This window comes from Vulpes vulpes, chromosome X (assembly GCF_048418805.1).
Source record: "Vulpes vulpes isolate BD-2025 chromosome X, VulVul3, whole genome shotgun sequence".
Lineage (NCBI taxonomy): Eukaryota > Metazoa > Chordata > Mammalia > Carnivora > Canidae > Vulpes > Vulpes vulpes.
This window is the reverse complement of record NC_132796.1, coordinates 53,126,535-53,143,844: the sequence shown is the minus strand read 5'-3', so window position 1 is coordinate 53,143,844 and position 17,310 is coordinate 53,126,535. Positions and strand designations below refer to the sequence as shown.

At 39.2% G+C, this 17,310-nt stretch overlaps 1 protein-coding gene across 4 annotated transcripts in view; it reads right to left on the bottom strand.

The window, feature by feature from the left end:
* Positions 1–1,799: 1,799 nt before the first annotated feature.
* The window catches only part of OGT (O-linked N-acetylglucosamine (GlcNAc) transferase), a 36,950-nt gene continuing 21,439 nt past the window's right edge, over positions 1,800–17,310 (bottom strand). For 2 of the 4 annotated variants that reach the window (XR_011998353.1, XR_011998354.1), the window contains exons 13-23: positions 17,037–17,195; positions 16,211–16,300; positions 13,531–13,656; positions 12,768–12,938; positions 12,543–12,659; positions 12,280–12,450; positions 10,018–10,170; positions 8,715–8,840; positions 8,084–8,336; positions 7,715–7,838; positions 1,800–4,098 (exon numbers count right to left, since the gene is read on the bottom strand). Coding sequence is in view for 2 of the 4 variants with exons in the window: in XM_025982890.2 (XP_025838675.1) it covers positions 3,924–4,098; positions 7,715–7,838; positions 8,084–8,336; positions 10,018–10,170; positions 12,280–12,450; positions 12,543–12,659; positions 12,768–12,938; positions 13,531–13,656; positions 16,211–16,300; positions 17,037–17,195 (1,539 nt within the window). In the remaining 2 variants the exon portion in view is untranslated. The remainder of the gene's footprint in view (positions 4,099–7,714; positions 7,839–8,083; positions 8,337–8,714; positions 8,841–10,017; positions 10,171–12,279; positions 12,451–12,542; positions 12,660–12,767; positions 12,939–13,530; positions 13,657–16,210; positions 16,301–17,036; positions 17,196–17,310) is intronic. The other 2 variants (XM_025982890.2, XM_025982889.2) reach the window with 1 other exon arrangement.

Below are 17,310 nucleotides of genomic sequence, written 5' to 3'. Positions count from 1 at the left end.
CCAAACTACTCTGAGTGGGGGTGGGGGTGGGGGTGGGGGTGTCACCTAGACCCCTAGATAAGAGCAAGGCATCAATCCAACAGCGCATGGCAACACTTCACTATGACGTTTGCTTCCAGAATCCTCCAAATCCTGGAGATAGAGGGCTTTTTGGCACTCACTCCGAACACACCAAGAAAAACAAACACCAGGGAAGTAAAATGCTTTCTAGGTGCTCTTTTCTCTGGCAGACATCCGGACATTTCATAATTTAAACATGTAGCCAACAGAATACAAATAAAACCTCTCTGCATTTAAAGATATTAATACTACTCTTTATTTCATGCGAGGCACTGTTCCCAGTGTTTTATGTGGTTTTAAACTTTAAAATGCCTTAATAAGTAGGCAAATGTTAGCAACTCATTTTACAGGGATCAGCACATGGCTACAAAGTGCCAGAGCTCGGATTCAAACTCCAGAAGTGCCCGATGTGAGTTTGAGCCTCACGTTGGGTATACAGATTACTCAAAAATAAAACCTTAAAAAGAAAACCTAAACTCTTAAGCACCAAACTGCCTACGTATATAACGATACTTTCTGAATGGATCGGGAATTACCTAAATGGGGCTTGTCATTAAAACTCAATCTCTTGGGATCCCTGGGTGGCTCAGTGGTTTGGCGCCTGCCTTTGGGCCCAGGGCGCGATCCTGGAGTCCCGGGGTCGAGTCCCGCGTCGGGCTCCCTGCATGGAGTCTGCTTCTCCCTCTGCCTGTGTCTCTGCCTCTCTCTCTGTCTATCCTGAATAAACAAATATTTAAAAAATAAAAAAATAAAAATAAATAAAAATCTCTACAATAAACTTATAAGTTTACTTCTACAAGCCTTTTTTGTAAAAATGGGGGTTACTTAACTGTGTGCCTCAGAGGTTTGGGCAAAGAACCTTGATGTTAGCTGTAGTTAATATTAAGAGGCATGTGCTTCAAGTAAAAAGCGGCTTAGGACTGGAATCGAATCATGTTGCCTGACCTTATCCCAAATGCCCAAGCAACTCCTTTAGATTGAAGGCAGGAGGAGATAAAGTGGGCTGAAAAGAAGGGAGGCATATTCGTGACATATAAAGAGGGTAGGGGTGAGAACCTTTGATTAGGCTACTGGATACCTTTCTCCACCCTGTTCCCTTGACCTTTTAGTAAACAAACAACTATCCACATTAGGACTTTGAGGGTCACAACCCAGAGCTTGGGAGGTAAATGAGCTGAAATTTTATTATTTTTTTTAATGTAAGCTCTATGCCCAACATGGGGCTTGAACTCACAGCCCCAAGATCAAGAGTAGCATGCTCTACTGAGCCAGCCAGGTACCCTTGAAATTCTATTGAAAAATTTTTTCTCATTTATTATCTCTGAGAAAACAGGCAGCTCAAACAGCCTGTTCTGGTCCCTGCTGCACTATCTTCCCTCCTACCTGTGGCTGAGTTCAACCACCACACAGAGCATGAACAGTCCACACGAAAAATAAGACTATAGCAGTTTGAAGCCAGTGCAGTTGTAGGCCCAATAAAAACAATCATGGATGGGTGTGCTGGGGGTCACAGGCTTTGTCATCATCTTTATGCCAGCCCCATCCCTCTACCACACCTGGCTGAGAAAAAATAATCCTTAAGACCATAGCTACACTAGGGAAAGGTGGTCCTCCAGCTGTTTGGAGCTGTTCAAATAGAAGTTTCGTTACTGGATGACCCTATTGTTCTGTCTAATGCTCAATTTAACAGAACACAAAATACATCAGCCACCAAAAAAAAGAAAAAACCATCAGCCATATTAAGGGCAAATCATTCATTTATTGTTTAAAGATCGCAAGACAACATGTGGATTTCTGTAGCACAATTTAAATGTTTTACTTTTTTGATAAAGCAGAGTATAATAGAAAAAAACAATTAGTTTCCAGTAATATCTATATCTCTATTCAGAATTAAGTCTTCCACAGACATGTTACCTGGAAACAAAAGCCTATTACAATAAGCAAAGCTTCAACCAGAGCGGCTACTTTTCGTGCCAGGAAAAAGTTCATCCCTATAGGAGGAATGATGTGCTATGTAAAATGGCTGTAAGGTCACAGCCTTGAGGGCACTGGAAGTATATTATCCTATTCCACATTAAGTAGTTTGGTGAATTTCAAACATCAGTTTATCTGCAACCATGCTGGCAACCTTGAACTCATAGTTCCATCGGGTAAAAAATAAATTAAATCCCTAAACTGATGTTTCTTGATTTATATATTGTTAAAAGGTACACAGTTCATTAACATGTAATTCTGGCAAGAATTACATTTGAGTCTCCTTGCTCAGATTTTGGTTAACAGTAAGAATCTTTCAGAAATTCAAGTTCTTAATAATTTGTCAGCTAGGATACATTCAGGCATCAGCTGCAACTACAAAATAGATGCACTGCCTCAGCACTTTGGAAAGACATATCTAGAACACTACTAGCAGACAAAAAAATTAACTGTTACTGGATAGCGTAAGTACAGTACAGCAACACGAAACATATATTCATATGTTGGCTTGTTTAAGCCTCAAGCCTTCGATCCTTTGTTGTAATTCAATAATTTTATTCCTATGGTTTTTAATACCAAGAACTCAAGCTCCAGGAGGGCTAAAGTCTAATTTGTACTCCAAGTAGCAGTGCTGTTTGCTACTACTGAGGCTGATCCATACAGACTCTTCAAGACCAAGTCCAGAAGACAGTTATTATATAATACCCGAGAAGGTCTGAAAAATAATTACTCATTTACACAGCTGGTCCTTCAGAGCTTTTTACCGCTATTTTGTTTTTTTGATGAAAGTTATTTAATGTATTGAAGAGAACTACGACTTACTGATCAAATATGTGAATACTTATACTTACCTGGGATTTCATTTCTGCTGAAAGAAATAGGAAGAACAAGACTCACTTAAAAAAAAAAAAAAAACACTTGAGAAAGGAAGGTAAAAATCGTATCATACACTAATCACTTTTGGAAGCAGCATAGAGGGGCAAAGGTAAAACACTGGTGAAATAGGTCAAAACTAGGCCCAAAAAAATCTATATTATTATCATCATTATCATCATCATCGACAGTACCACAACTATGCCCTGCATAATTAATAATCACTCCTAAGAATTTTCATTTGGCACCAGATGATGTGTTTAAGAGAAACACTCTGGGAGGTTTAAAATCAGACTTCGCTCTGTTAGCTGAGTTACAGGAGAAACTTTAAAGTTGGGGAAGGGAAGGGAAGGAAATGGGAAACGGACCAGAAAAAAATTTTGAGTCATCATCTAAACCAACAATGCACTGATAGCTCCAAACATTAGGTCAGACACTAAAACGACTGATATAGGCTCAAGTGGTTTATAAAACCTATAAAAAGACTACACCAGCAAAGTCCCCATTAATCTGTAGAGTTCAGAAACTAAAACAAGGAGCAACATTTTAGCTTAAAACCTTATCTCAAGAGAATCATATACACTTCACATGAATAAAAATACCTGAAACCAAACGTTTTTAAAAGCTCCAATACCCAAAATATAAAGAAAAAAAATTAATTCAGAAGACTCAATCAATCCATGGAATCACAAAACGGCTGGACAATCTCTATCTCCCCTCCAAACTAACCATCCCATGGAAGACCAAGGGAGATCAGACCTTCCAGGCCTATGCACCACCTGGTTGCTGCAAAATTCTGTGGAGATTCCTTGTGGAACGGCAGTTTCCCATCTCTTGTGTCTCTCCCTATCATGCAGGAAGCAAGTCTGGCTGTGCTATTCTATTATCATTTGTCACCCATCTGCAACATGATACCGTACAGATAAGTAAAAAGTATGTTATATCTAGTTAGTTCCCTTTCCCCAGAAGGTTGAGGCTCAGGTATTGGGGTAATCTCCTGTGCATACAGTCTTTATTTAGGCCGACTCAGTGACTTCAACAGGCTTAATCATGTGATCAGGTTTGTTGCCAGCTGCATAGTGCTCCCACATCTGTAGATAGAGCCGCTCTAGTTCCATTGTGTATTGTTTGGTGTTGAACAGAGGGCTGGATATTCTCTGCTTCCAGACTTTGCCACGAATTTTCTTCAGGCTAGGTAATAAAACAAAAAAGAACCAAGTTTAAAAATCGGAGCACTCAGTACCAGCCCTCAACAAATTCCTAGTCACCTTTGTGGTAAACTATATGACTGGACTTCACACTCTTTTCACTTCTGCCTGGCCATCCTGACCTCAATGCTGAAAAAGGAAAGGGTCACAGCTAAGGTAATGCTAACTAACACTTATAATCAAGTTCACCTCCGTGTCCTCTGAAACCGTTCTGTTCTTTCCTAAAGAAGTACATCCATGAGACACCATGCTCTCTCCATTTCACCTTGCACCTTGCTTCTACCTTTATTTTATTTTTTATTTTTTAAAATTTATTTATGATAGAGAGAGAGAGAGAGAGGCAGAGACATAGGCAGAGGGAGAAGCAGGCTCCATGCACCGGGAGCCCGATGTGGGATTCAATCCCAGGTCTCTAGGATCGCACCCCAGGCCAAAGGCAGGCGCCAAACCGCTGCGCCAACCAGGGATCCCCTTGCTTCTACCTTTAAAACAAAGAATTGGCAAGGACATGTGTCTCCGTACTACTGGTTAGAATGTATACTGCCTACCCTTTTCTTTTCTTTCTTTTTTTTTTCCTACCCTTTTAAGTGATTTAGCAAGGTGTGTGTTAAGAAACTTTAAATGTTCACAACCCTCTGACCGATCAGTAACACTTTTACATCTATTCAAAAGGAAATCATCAGAGATGCAGATAAACCTGGCCATGCATTCATTAAGCATCATTTACAATAGCTAAGGGACAAACGTAAGATGAAGTATTCAGTTTATGAATATTTTAACTAAGTAGGAAAAATACTCCAGGGGATAAGAAATGTACTGTCTACTGCCATAATTTTCCACTTATACATTAATTATTTAGATATTAACAAAAAGCGCTCCTAGTATCACCAAAGCCATGGTTCTGTTCAAAAACAGGGAAAGTAGCAATTAATTCTTCTGGGAACAGGGGGCTGGGGAGATTCTCCTCTATCTTCCAAATAAAAGTACTTCTGTGCTCTATTTTATTTTTCTAAGTTTTCTCTCTGTCAACAGGAGAATGACTGAACTGTGTGGTACATCCATATAATGAAATACTACTTGGCAATAAAGAAGAATGAAGTACTGATATAAGCCAACATCATGGGGACCACCTGCGGTGGCTCAGCGGTTGAGTGTCTGCCTTTGGTTCAGGGCATGATCCTGGGTCCAGGGATGGAGTCCCGCACTGGGCTCCCTGTGAGGAGCATGCTTCTCCCTCTGTGTCTGCCTCTCTCTGTGTGTCTCTCATGAACACATACATAAAATCTTTAAAAAAAAATAAAAAGTCAACATCATGGATAAATCTCATTATACTAAGTGAAAAAAACCTTTAGAGTGCATACTGTATGGTGTCATTTGTAGAAGTTTCTAGAAAGGCAAACTAAGTTATAGGGAAAAAATTCAGGCCAATAAATGGTAATCTCTGAGGGCTGGTGTGGAGGACCAGCTGAAAAGGAACACGAAGGAACTTTTCTGGACTGATGATAATGTTCTACATACTGCTGTAGGTTTGGGTTATAAAGGTAGGGTCTCAAAACTCAAATTTAAGATTTGTGTATTCCACTGTATGTAAATTCTGCCTCAAAAAATAAATATTAAACCAGTTAAAAGGAATGCCTGGGTGGCTCAGTGGTTTAGCATCTGCCTTTGTCATGATCTCGGCGTCCTAGGATTGAGTCCCACATCGGGCTCCCCACAGTGAGTCTGATTCTCCCTCTGCCTACGTCTCTGCCTCTGTCTCTCTCATGAATAAATAAAAATCTTAAAAAAAATAATAAACTAGTTAACAATGCCCATTCTGATGTATTTAAGAGTACAGATGTCTGCAATTTTCTTCAAAATTTATCAAGTAAGAGGGATTACTAGATGGATAAAGGAATAAATAGATGGATAGATATGTGATAAAGCAAGTATAGTAAAGTGTTAGTGGTAAAATCTAGGCAGTAGGTATAGAAGTGTTTATTTCTACAACAAAATGTTGGAGGAAAATGTCATATGAAATCAACTAAGCCCCCAAATTTTTAAAAATACACTAAAATATTTACGTAGTTATCTCTGGAATGATGGACACGAATCAATTTTTTTAAATGGCTGGGCTCGGGCAGCCCCGGTGGCGCAGCGGTTTGGCGCCGCCTGCAGCCTGGGGTGCGATCCTGGAGACCTGGAGTCCCACATCGGGCTCCCTGCATGGAGCCTGCTTCTCCCTCTGCCTGTGTCTCTGCCTCTCTCTCTCTGTGTCTATGAATAAATAAATAAAATCTTTAAAAAAAAATGGCTGGGCTCAAAATTTTTACTCACTTTTCTTAGATGTGTAGATGTTCAATGGAGAAAATTTTGAAAATAATAAATGCTTAACATCTTTTGAATGCTTAACAAGAACTTTTAGAAGTGTTTACATGGAACACCTTTTTTTTTTTTTAATCCTCACATCTCTGCAAGGTACGTACTATCATTCATCTCCATTTTGCAGATGGAAAAGGCAAGGCACATAGAGACTAACTTGCCCAAAGTCACAAAGCTCATAAATGGGGAGAATGTGGATTTAAACCCAGGCAGTCTGACTCAAAGAGGGTGCTTCTTTAAGCTTCTCTAGAATATGCTACTTCTCAGAAAAACACAAAGAAAAAAAATTACCCCTAACATTCAAAGAAAAGCCTCGTTTAAAAGAGAGACACTACTTCATTGTATGGCTAAAGCACTGCTTATCTAAGCACCACCCCTCTAATTCCCACCTACTTGAGGCACTGAAGTTATGGTTTTTTCCTTATGCTACAGTGAAAATGTAGCACTAATAGAGTCAAAGGTCTGGCTGGTGTGTGTGCGTGTTTTAAGGCTCTTAAAACTTTGAGGAAGGGTTGTACCAACTTACTCCCTGTATGAAAAGGCCAGCACCTCAATGCTCCCTCATCATTGGTATAATACTAAAAATATTTTATTTTCTAGGCAAATAATGGCTATAGTACAAACGTTATTTTAGATTTACATTTCCACTTACAGAGGTTGAAACTTTTTCTTAACCATTTGTAGTTCTACTTCAGTGAGTTGTCTGCACATTTCTGTGTTTAGCTTCCTTTTAAGGAGTTGATGATGTGAATGTTCAGTCTTTATATAGCCAGGCTATTATTTGACATAGGAACAAAAATTTGGGTGCGCCTGAGTGGCTCAGTCAGTTAAGCATCTGCCTTCAACTCAGATCATGATCCCAGGGTCCTCAAATGGAGCCCCACAAAGGACTCCCCAGGGACCTGCTTTTCCCCTCTCCGTGCTGCTCTGCCTACTTGTGTGCTCTGTCAAATAAATGAATAAAATCTTTTAAAAAAAGCTTTTCTGTCTCTCTTGCTTGCCTTTTCATTTTCCTGACTCACTTTTATTCAGCCAATTACTCTTTCCATAGTCAAATCTATTGGTCACTGCATTTATAAAAGTTTAGAAACTAGTTTTCTCATCTAGAGATCATACAACTAATTCACCTATTTTATATTATCCATATTTTACTATTTCATTTTTAAACATCTATATTCTCTCTAAATTTTCCGTATCTAATCTCCTTTACCATAAAATTTGTGGAAAAGTTTACTTACTATTCTAGGTCAGTTCCCAGTTTCACAGCTATGTCTTCATAGTCTTGTCTATTTTTAGCAATAAGCTCAAGACAACCTAAACAAGTGAGCTGGGAAGCTGCAACTCGAGAAGCAAGAGTTTCTCCTGTAATAAAAAAGAGAACAAACTGCATGTCTGAGAATGCAAATAGCAGTTATTAATGGTATTTATACTAAGCACCCACACAATGCTGATGAGAATGGAGCAGAGTGCTTAGACTTGAACAAAGCTCATTTTTTATCATCTTGCCCTAGTGCTGCTTCTAGCACATAATTTCACCTAAAAATGTTTCCCCCGAAGGAGGTTTGAAAAAGAACAAGGAAGATTACAATGATTTATTAGCAACTCACCTGGCATAGTCACCATGGGTGTTCCGGCCCAGAGGACATCCATCCCCGTGGTGTGTCCATTACAGAGTGGAGTGTCCAGGCAGACATCAGCCAGCTGGCCTCTCCTGACATGTTCCTCTTTAGGAGCAACAGGTGAAAAAATGATACGGTTCTGGGGAAGGCCCATGTTTTGCGCATACTGTTGAATATTAGGTTCTCCTACTGCTGGAAAACGCAACAGCCACAGCACACTATTGGGAACACGCTTCAGAATCTAAAATGGGGAAAATGAGAATAATTTTTAATAGCAGCTCTGCCCTTCTCAAGAAGGATTCCCATAGAGCTCTAATAATTCTACCAGTCTATTCTTGTCACCCGGGTAGATCCTACTGTGAACTTTTGTCTTTCCCTTATAGATGGAGTTAGATTAACTGAATTATAGGTTCCTTTTCTGCTTAGCTATCCCCAGAGCTCAAAGAAAGAGAAGACTGATGTAAGACACAAAACAAGTTACTAATTGGCAAAATCTGACGCAGCTGTGTCCTATGGGAATTGTTACTGACTGGGGTTTTTGTTGATGAGATAGAAATTTTCCATTTCAAATTTTAAGTCCCCCAGCATGACACAACAAATAAGGTTAGTTCACACTTGCCTGACTTTATGTGTGCCTACTCAAGATGAGGTATCAGCAGACTTTGTACAGAAAGGACCAGAGAACAAATATTTTTGGCTTTGCGGCCACATGGAGTCTGTCATAACTGCTCAATTCTGCCCGTCACTGGAAAACAGCCACAGACAATATGTGAACAAGCAGGCATGACTGTGTGTCAATAAAATTTTATTGACAAAAACAGGCAATGCCAGATTTGATCCATAGGCCATAGTTTGCCAACCCCTGATTCAGATCTATGTCTCTTCAATGTTACCAGACAAGTCTACCATCCCTTCCCTGAAAGGCATGAGAACAGAGCAATTTCAGAATCCGAGATACTTTAGATTTTTAAAAAGTAGTACAGTGCAAATATATAACATCCTCAGCAGCAACTCCCTACAAACAAACACATTAGTACCTCTACAAGAGATGTAGGAATATTCATACTGAATGGAATATACAAAAGACCAAAAGACAGCCTAACATCAGTTCTGGTAGTTTTGCTGCCAAAGAAATTTCCCACAAACTTCTGAAAAAGCTTTTGGTTTGGGGATTATTTTGAATGCTGGGAAGTAAAGATTAAGGGACAGTAAGCCTGTACTCACCTGGTTCCTCTCCCACTCATACTTCTTAAAACAAACAAAAAACTACCCCATTATCAAAAACAAAAACAAACGAGAATTATCTCTATTTAACCCTATGGAGTAAGAGCCAGTTATGGATAGTAAAGTTTAGAAATTTCAGAGGTCCTATTTATGCAAACTGGTCTGATGAACTGAGAGGTAACGACATAAATCAATTCCTTCCTGGTTACAACTCTACCATACTGCGAGAGTGTCACACATGGGTGGATATACATGACAGCTTCTGTTATCAAGCTTAGGCCACGGGTTGGCAAACTATAACCTATAAGAAAAATCAGGCATGTTGCCTGTTTCAGTAAATAAAACTTTACTGGAACACACCTATCCTCCTACATTTACATTATGTCTATGGTATTTTCCTGTTCCAATGGCAGAGTTAAGCAAATGTGAGAGTATGGACTGCAAAACCAAAAATATTTACCATCTGGCCCTTTAAGAAAAAATTTGCTGATCCCTGGTTTTGAATACATAAATTAAAAAGGTTCATAATGTAATACTTAGACACTGGAAGGAGAAATAAAAAATGGCTGCAAATCTACTATTCTTATAGAAACGAGCACAACAGCTCCTGAAGGGGGGTGAAGGGCAGCCTCAGCAAGATGGGTCTATGTAATCTTTACTAGTCTCTAGACATGAATAATCAATCTACACATACTCACATTTGCCCACATCTGCAAAGTAGAAGGGTCAATTTTGTATAACTGATTAAAATTACAGTACACAATGGCATCTTCTGGTAACCCATACTGAGAACGTGTGGTAACAATAATGGTACGAGGAACCTCCTCTCCAGTGGCAGCTTTATTGTTGATCTGGAACACAAAAAAACAATAGGATGTTTATATTTAAAGTCAGCAGTATGTGGTATTTTTTTTTTGTATGTGGTATACATACAAAATAAATTAATAAAGAATCCTTGGGGTGCCTGGGTGGCTCAGTCATTTAGGTGTCTGGCTCCTGGCTTCAGCTCAGGTCATGATCTCAGGGTTGTGGGATCAAACCTGGCATCAAGCTCTGTGCTTAGGATTCTCTCTCTCCCTCTACCCCCCAACCCTGCTTGTGCATATATGTACACAAGCACATGCACACGTATACTTTCTCTAATAAATAAGTCTTAAAAAAAGAATCCTTAAAATGCCAAATAGTATAACCACTAAAAGTCATGTCATTTGAACTGTGAGAAAATATTCATGACATATTAAGTTCAAGAAAGGAAAAACGTTACGGTATTATCTTAATGGGGGCAAGCGGAAGACTTTACCTTGAAACTTATCACTCAAGCCAAAAAGTTCTTTTCAAAATCTTATTAATCTAACAGCAAGCTTTTGCTCACTTTTTTAATGAATGTCCTTTTCTAAATCACATCCATCCTTGAAAGTTAAATTATTCCTCCAAACCATCTTGACTGTGTCTCCTCACATTGATCACCACTATTTTTAAGTATCTATGTACACAATTAATTATAGTCTTACCTTGCAATTACCATACATCGAGGTACTGCCTTATATTGTTATCTAACTATTCCAGGTAGGTTTCATACATTTGGGCATCATGTTCTACACCCAAAGTTCTCTGTCCCTGTGTATTTCAAGAACTATATACTTTTTTTTTCCTTATGTCAAACACGCCTATCCTATTGTTTCAAATGACAGTTAATCAGAGATTAAGAAAAAATATGACACTGTCTTTTTAGCCCAATAAACCTTGTAAATGATTATTAATTCCTTTGTCTTAACAGGAACTTGCCTGAGAGAAAAAGAGTTCATTTTAAGCATCTGTGGTATAAACTGTTATACCACTAAAACTGTTAACTCCTAAGAGAGAGATCCTTGCCTTATAATCTCTTGACAGAGATACATATTCACTTATTCCAATATGCAACATGTTTATTGAACACATACTACATTACTGTGGCTAAGGTATGGGCCCTAAAGTAATTCAATTCAGGGAAGAATACACAAACATAGGGAATTATAACATGCTGTGCTGGATGTAAAAATGCATTTCGAATATTACAAAAGCAGAGAAGACAGGTGCCAATGGAACAGGGAAGGCAAGATTACTTACAGGGACAGGAATGGATTCCTGGAGGAGCTGTATGAACTGAAAGTCTTCAAAGGGAGTAAGATTTAACTAAGGGAAAGAACTGAGTTACAGAAGCAAGAAACTGTACCAGGTCTACAGATAATTCACCGCTGATAAGAGGAAACCTCCTAGAGGCAGGAAGTAACATATTATTAACACAGTAGACCCTCATTAAGTGACCTAATGACTGAATCCAAGAGCCTTTTAAAATAAAAGGCTAGGGCAGCCCTGGTGGCGCAGCAGTTTAGCGCCACCTGCAGCCCGGGGTGTGATCCTGGAGACCTGAGATAGAGTCCCACGTCAGGCTCCCTGCATGGAGCCTGCTTCTCCCTCTGCCTGTGTCTCTGCCTCTCTCTCTCACTCTGAATAAATAAATAAATTAATTAATGAATTAATTATTTTTTAAAAAAAGAGCACTTCCAAGGAATTTCCAATACAATAAATTACTTATAAAAAAATAAAGTAAAATTAAAAAATAAAAGGCTAATAAAAAGCCTTTAAAAATAAAAGGCTTGTAAGATGTCAATTTCCACCTAACTCATTTCCTCAATATAAGACAGGGATAATAGTGCTTACATCTCCTAGAGTTATTAGATTTAAAGAAGATAAATGAGGGCAGCCCCAGGAGCTCAGAGGTTTAACGCCACCTTCAGCCCAGAGTGTGATCGTGGAGATCCAGGATTGGGTCCCATATCGGGCTCCTTGCATGGAGCCTGCTTCTGCCTGTGTCTGTGCCTCTCTCTCCCTCTCTCATGAATGAATAAACAAATAAAATCTTAAAAAAAATAAGATAAATGAATACTTGGTGGTATTACACTCTATTATTCTCTTCTCACCTGGGTAGTTGCTAGTCCATTGCTAATACTGAATCCATTAATTGTTATCTGAATTTGCCCCCTGTTAATCATCTCGATAACCGCTTCTGCAATAGTATTCATAGGAATAACAGGCATATTAAGAGCTGTATTACTGCTGTCTGCATTGTCTCCTCCGTCAGGACATTTCATCTTTAAGAAAAAAATGACAAGATGTATCATTAGGGAAAATATCCCAAATGCAGATAACTTTATTTCAATGACAATATTGACCAGGTTCTGACCTTGACAATTTTCACATCCGGCAGACTATCAAGAAATGCTTTGAGGTCAATGCCATTCAGAACAATCCGATTATCATAAATGTGGCCATTGGACTTAAAATCGATGACGGCTTTTTTCTAATCAAAAAAAGTTTGAGACTCTTTTAGGATGCATAGGGACAACAGCAAGGAAATAAACGACTACAGTTCTTTGCAATGTCCACATAGCACTGTTTTTCTATCTACCTTCAAGTGAGGGAACATATTCGCATGATCACCAATAAAGAAAGTATGGGGCATATAAGCCAGTTTCTCAGAATACTGCTCAGCAACTTCAGCTGGTGAAGTTTCCTGATCAGTGATGATATAATCCATGAAAAGCGCACCACTGGTCCCAGGGTATCCCAGCCACATTGCCTAAAAGATTAAAAAAAAAAAAATCAGGCCAAAAGCTAAAAAGCCTCACCAAAAGAGTTCAAAATAATAAACAAATAAGGAGGGTTGACTTCTTTAGCTAGGAGGAATCAAGTAGTATTTCAGCCTAACCTTCTCAGTGTTAAACATTTTCCCAATTTAAAAAACCAAACTGTTCGTATGCAACTATGAATTGCATATCTCTATACAAATGTACCTGTGGGCACTGTGTTCTACATTAAAATTTCTTTGTCTTGGGACGCCTGGGTGGCTCAGTGGTTGAGCATCTGCCTTTGGTCACAATCCCAGGGTCCCGGGATCTAGTTCCGCATCAGGCTCCCCGCAGGGAGCCTGCTTCTCCCTCTGCCCATGTCTCTGCCCCTCTCTCTGTGTTGCTCATGCATAAATAAAAATCTTTAAAAATAATAAAAAATAATAAAATTCATTGTCCCTGTGCATTTCAAGAACTATACTTTTATTAAGTCAAGCATATCTGCCCTATTGTTTTAAATGCCAAGTAACTGGAGGGTGGAAAAAAAATCACCATCTTTATAGCTTAATAAATATTGTAAGCAATTACTATTAGTTCCTTTACCTGAATAGGAGCAGGCCTGAGAGCAAAGAGTTCATTTCGAGCACCCTTGGTATAACCATTCATATTGACAAGGATGTGTATACCATCCTGATGGATGCGATCAGCTGCTTTTCCATTGCATGGAATCTATGCAATAAAAAAAAAAAGAACTCACTATGTATAATCTCAAACTAATTCAGTAAGTTTTAATGGCATTAAATAGAATTCAGAGTCACAGGTACAAAACATAGTAAGAAGACAAATTACATTTATGCAGTATAAAAATATGGTTAAGTCATGAGAGACTCCTGACTCTGTGAAACACAGGGTTGCAGAATGGGAGGTCAGTGGGGGGTGCGGTAGAATAACTGGGTGATAGGCATTAAGGAGGGCATATGATGTGATGAGCACTTAGTGTTACGCTATATGTTGGCAAATTGAATTTAAATTTAAAAAACGTGGGGATCCCTGGGTGGCTCAGCGGTTTAGCGCCTGCCTTTGGCCCAGGGCGTGATCCTGGAGTCCCGGGATCGAATCCCACATTGGGCTCCTTGCACGGAGCCTCCTTTTCCCTCTGCTTCTCTCTCATGAATAAATAAAAATCAATTAATCAATCAATCAATCAATCAATTTATTTTTTAAATGTTGGGATGCCTGAGTGGTTCAGTGATTGAGCGTCTGCCTTCAGCTCAGGACGTGATCCCCAGATCCTGGTATCGAGTCCCACCATCAGGCTCCCCATGCAGAACCCTCTCCCTAGGTCTCCACCTCACTCATGAATGTGTCTCTCATAAACATATAAAATCCTAAAAAATAAATTTTTAAAACGTTAATAAAAAATTTTTCATTAAAAAAATTATGTTGGGCAGCCCCGGTGGCCCAGCGGCTTAGCGCCGCCTTCAGCCTGGGGTGTGATCCTGGAGAACTGGGATCGAGTCCCACATTGGGCCCCCTGCATGGAGCCTACTTCTCCCTCTGCCTGTGTCTCTGCCTCTCTCTCTCTCTGCCTGTCATGAGTAAAAAAATAAAAAAATAAAAAATGTAAAAAATAAAAAAAATGTTTAAGTGCCATTAAAGGGATCCCTGGGTGGCGCAGCGGTTTGGCGCCTGCCTTTGGCCCAGGGCGCGATCCTGGAGACCCGGGATCGAATCCCACATCAGGCTCCCGGTGCATGGAGCCTGCTTCTTCCTCCGCCTGTGTCTCTGCCTCTCTCTCTCTCTCTGTGACTAACATAAATAAATAAAAATTAAAAAAAAAAATAAGTGCCATTAAAATGGGCCTAAAACATTACAGAAATAGAATACACAGGAAAGAGAATTTACTTCTAGATTGAATGCATGAATAACAAGGCTTCATAGAGGAGCTGGATTTTGAAATGGGCCTTCAAAGATGGATAAGCACTTGAGGCAGTTGGACAGAACAGAATCTCAATAGAGAACAGTATGAATATGGAATGCCTGGGTGGCTCAGAGGCTGAACATCTGCCTTAGGCTCAGGGCATGATCCTGGAGTCCCAGGATCAAGTCCCACATCAGTGTCCCTGCATGGAGCCTGCTTCTCCCTCTGCCTTTATCTCTGCCTCTCTGTGTGTCTCTCATGAATAAATAAAATCTTTAAAAAAAAAAACAGTACAAATAAAGAACCCGGGTAAAGTGCACAGATTTTTAAAATATTGAGTAGATCACTTCTATTTGGTACAGAGTATATATGAGGGCAAATGGTAGGTGAAAAGTATTGGCGAACATGGTTGTGCTCAGACTCAGACTGTGAAGGCTGGGGCACCTGGGTGGCCCAGTCGGTTAAGCATCAGCCCTTGATTTCAGCTCAGACATGATCTCAGGGTAGTGAGATGGAGCCCTGTGTTGTGCTTCTTGCTCAGCATGGAGTCCACTTGAGATCCTCTCCCACTGGCCCTTCCCCAGCTCAAGCTCTCACTTTCCCTCTCTAAAATAAATAAAATCTTTGGGGGGAAAAAAAAGACTGTGAAGGCCATGCTGAAGAGTTTAGACTCCGGTCAATAAGTAGAGTCCCTTAATTATCTCAAAGGTGGAAGGCAGTATGGTTCTTGTCATGAAGAGTCCAAATCCTGCATTGGTTGAGTATAGTCTCAAAGCAACAGTTACATTGCCAAAGATGTTGGTACACACCATTCATTAAATGACAAGAATCTCACAACCCTTTTGCTAGAACTTCAATGATTCATGTATCAATTACTAGATATACCATACACTGCGTATCTCTATTAGTCACCAAAGTGGCCCAGAGTCCATAAAAAACCTCTACACTCACCAAATTAATTCCTCCACAGCTTTCAATCTTAATTTATCATAAAATTTATGCTCCTAGAAATAGCAACAGAACAAGTATAGAAATAAAGATAACCAAAGGCAAAGGCCCACAAAAATAGATTTAACCATGAACCACAGTTCCTATTTTAAGTAACCTACCTAATCCTCTTCCAAGCCACCATTTCCTAGAAGAGTTTTACATCCAAGCACAAAGAGACCCCATTTCTATTTCATTTGCAACCTCAGCACAATCCATGCTCATTATAAATGATGAAGGAAATAAGATCAAAGTAATTGTCCATATGTAGTGGCTGATATAAATACCTGTCATGAAAAATACAAGCTACACACCAATAGTTTCATTCACTATTTGCTCAAAATTAAAAGTCTGAAGTGTAGGAGTTTCACCTACCTGAGAAAGATCAATAAAATGATTGGCTTCTGCCATAACTTTCACTCTGAAGTTTGTGCCATCATCTGGGCTCAGGGCATAACAGAATACCTGAAAGGCAGCACATGATATGTTTAAAAACCTTGGCTCAACAAGATATGGAAGCAACCTCTTAAGTGTCCATCAACAGATGAATGGATAGAAAATTTGCAGAGGGTGTGTGCGTATATATGTGTAGCCATGGAACCATAAAAAAGAATGAAATCTTGCCATTCATAACATGGATGGGCCTAGAGAATATTATGCTAAGTGAAATAAAACAAACACCATATGCTCTCACTTATATACAGAATCTATAAAACAAAACAAGTAAAAAACACATAGAAACAGACTCATAAGTACAGAGAACAAAACTGGTGGTTGCCAGAAGAGGGAGGGGGGTGAGGAGAATGAGTAAAACAGGTAAAGGGGATTAAGATGTACAAACTTCCAACTAACAGTTGGAACTTAACAAGTCACAGGGATGAAAAGTACAGCACAGGGAATACAGTCAATAATGTTTATAAGTTTGTATGGTAATAATCAGTAACCACACTACTGTGGTGAGCATTTTGTAGTGAATACAATTGTGAAATCACTAAGTTGTACATCTTAAACTAATGTAATACCATATGTCAACTGTATTTCAAACAGAAAACTAAATTTTAAACTAAGTAAAAACTTTGGCTCAAATCTTTCAAAGACACTGGGCTGAACACCCAATGGTGATGCTAAAACCAGAAATGGTTTTTTGTTTTTGTTTTTTTTTAAACAGAACATGGTGTCTCTAGGGAAACACTAGGCTTACCTCAAATTTATCAGGATTGTGCATGCCTGGAATAGACTGCATAAGGTGAGAAGTAGGATGATTCCCAAAGTCAGAACTCACATAACCTACACGCAGTCGACCATCACTAAGCTTCAAGTCTTTCGGATGTTCGTATGGTGGTTTATGAAGGACGTTAATCTATCAACAGAAAGCAATGTTTGTTAGTACAGTTGAATTTGTACATAAATATTCATCTAGGAAAATTAAAGACAAAACAAACTTCTACTTCACACTTGTTGGGAATAGTTTGCCC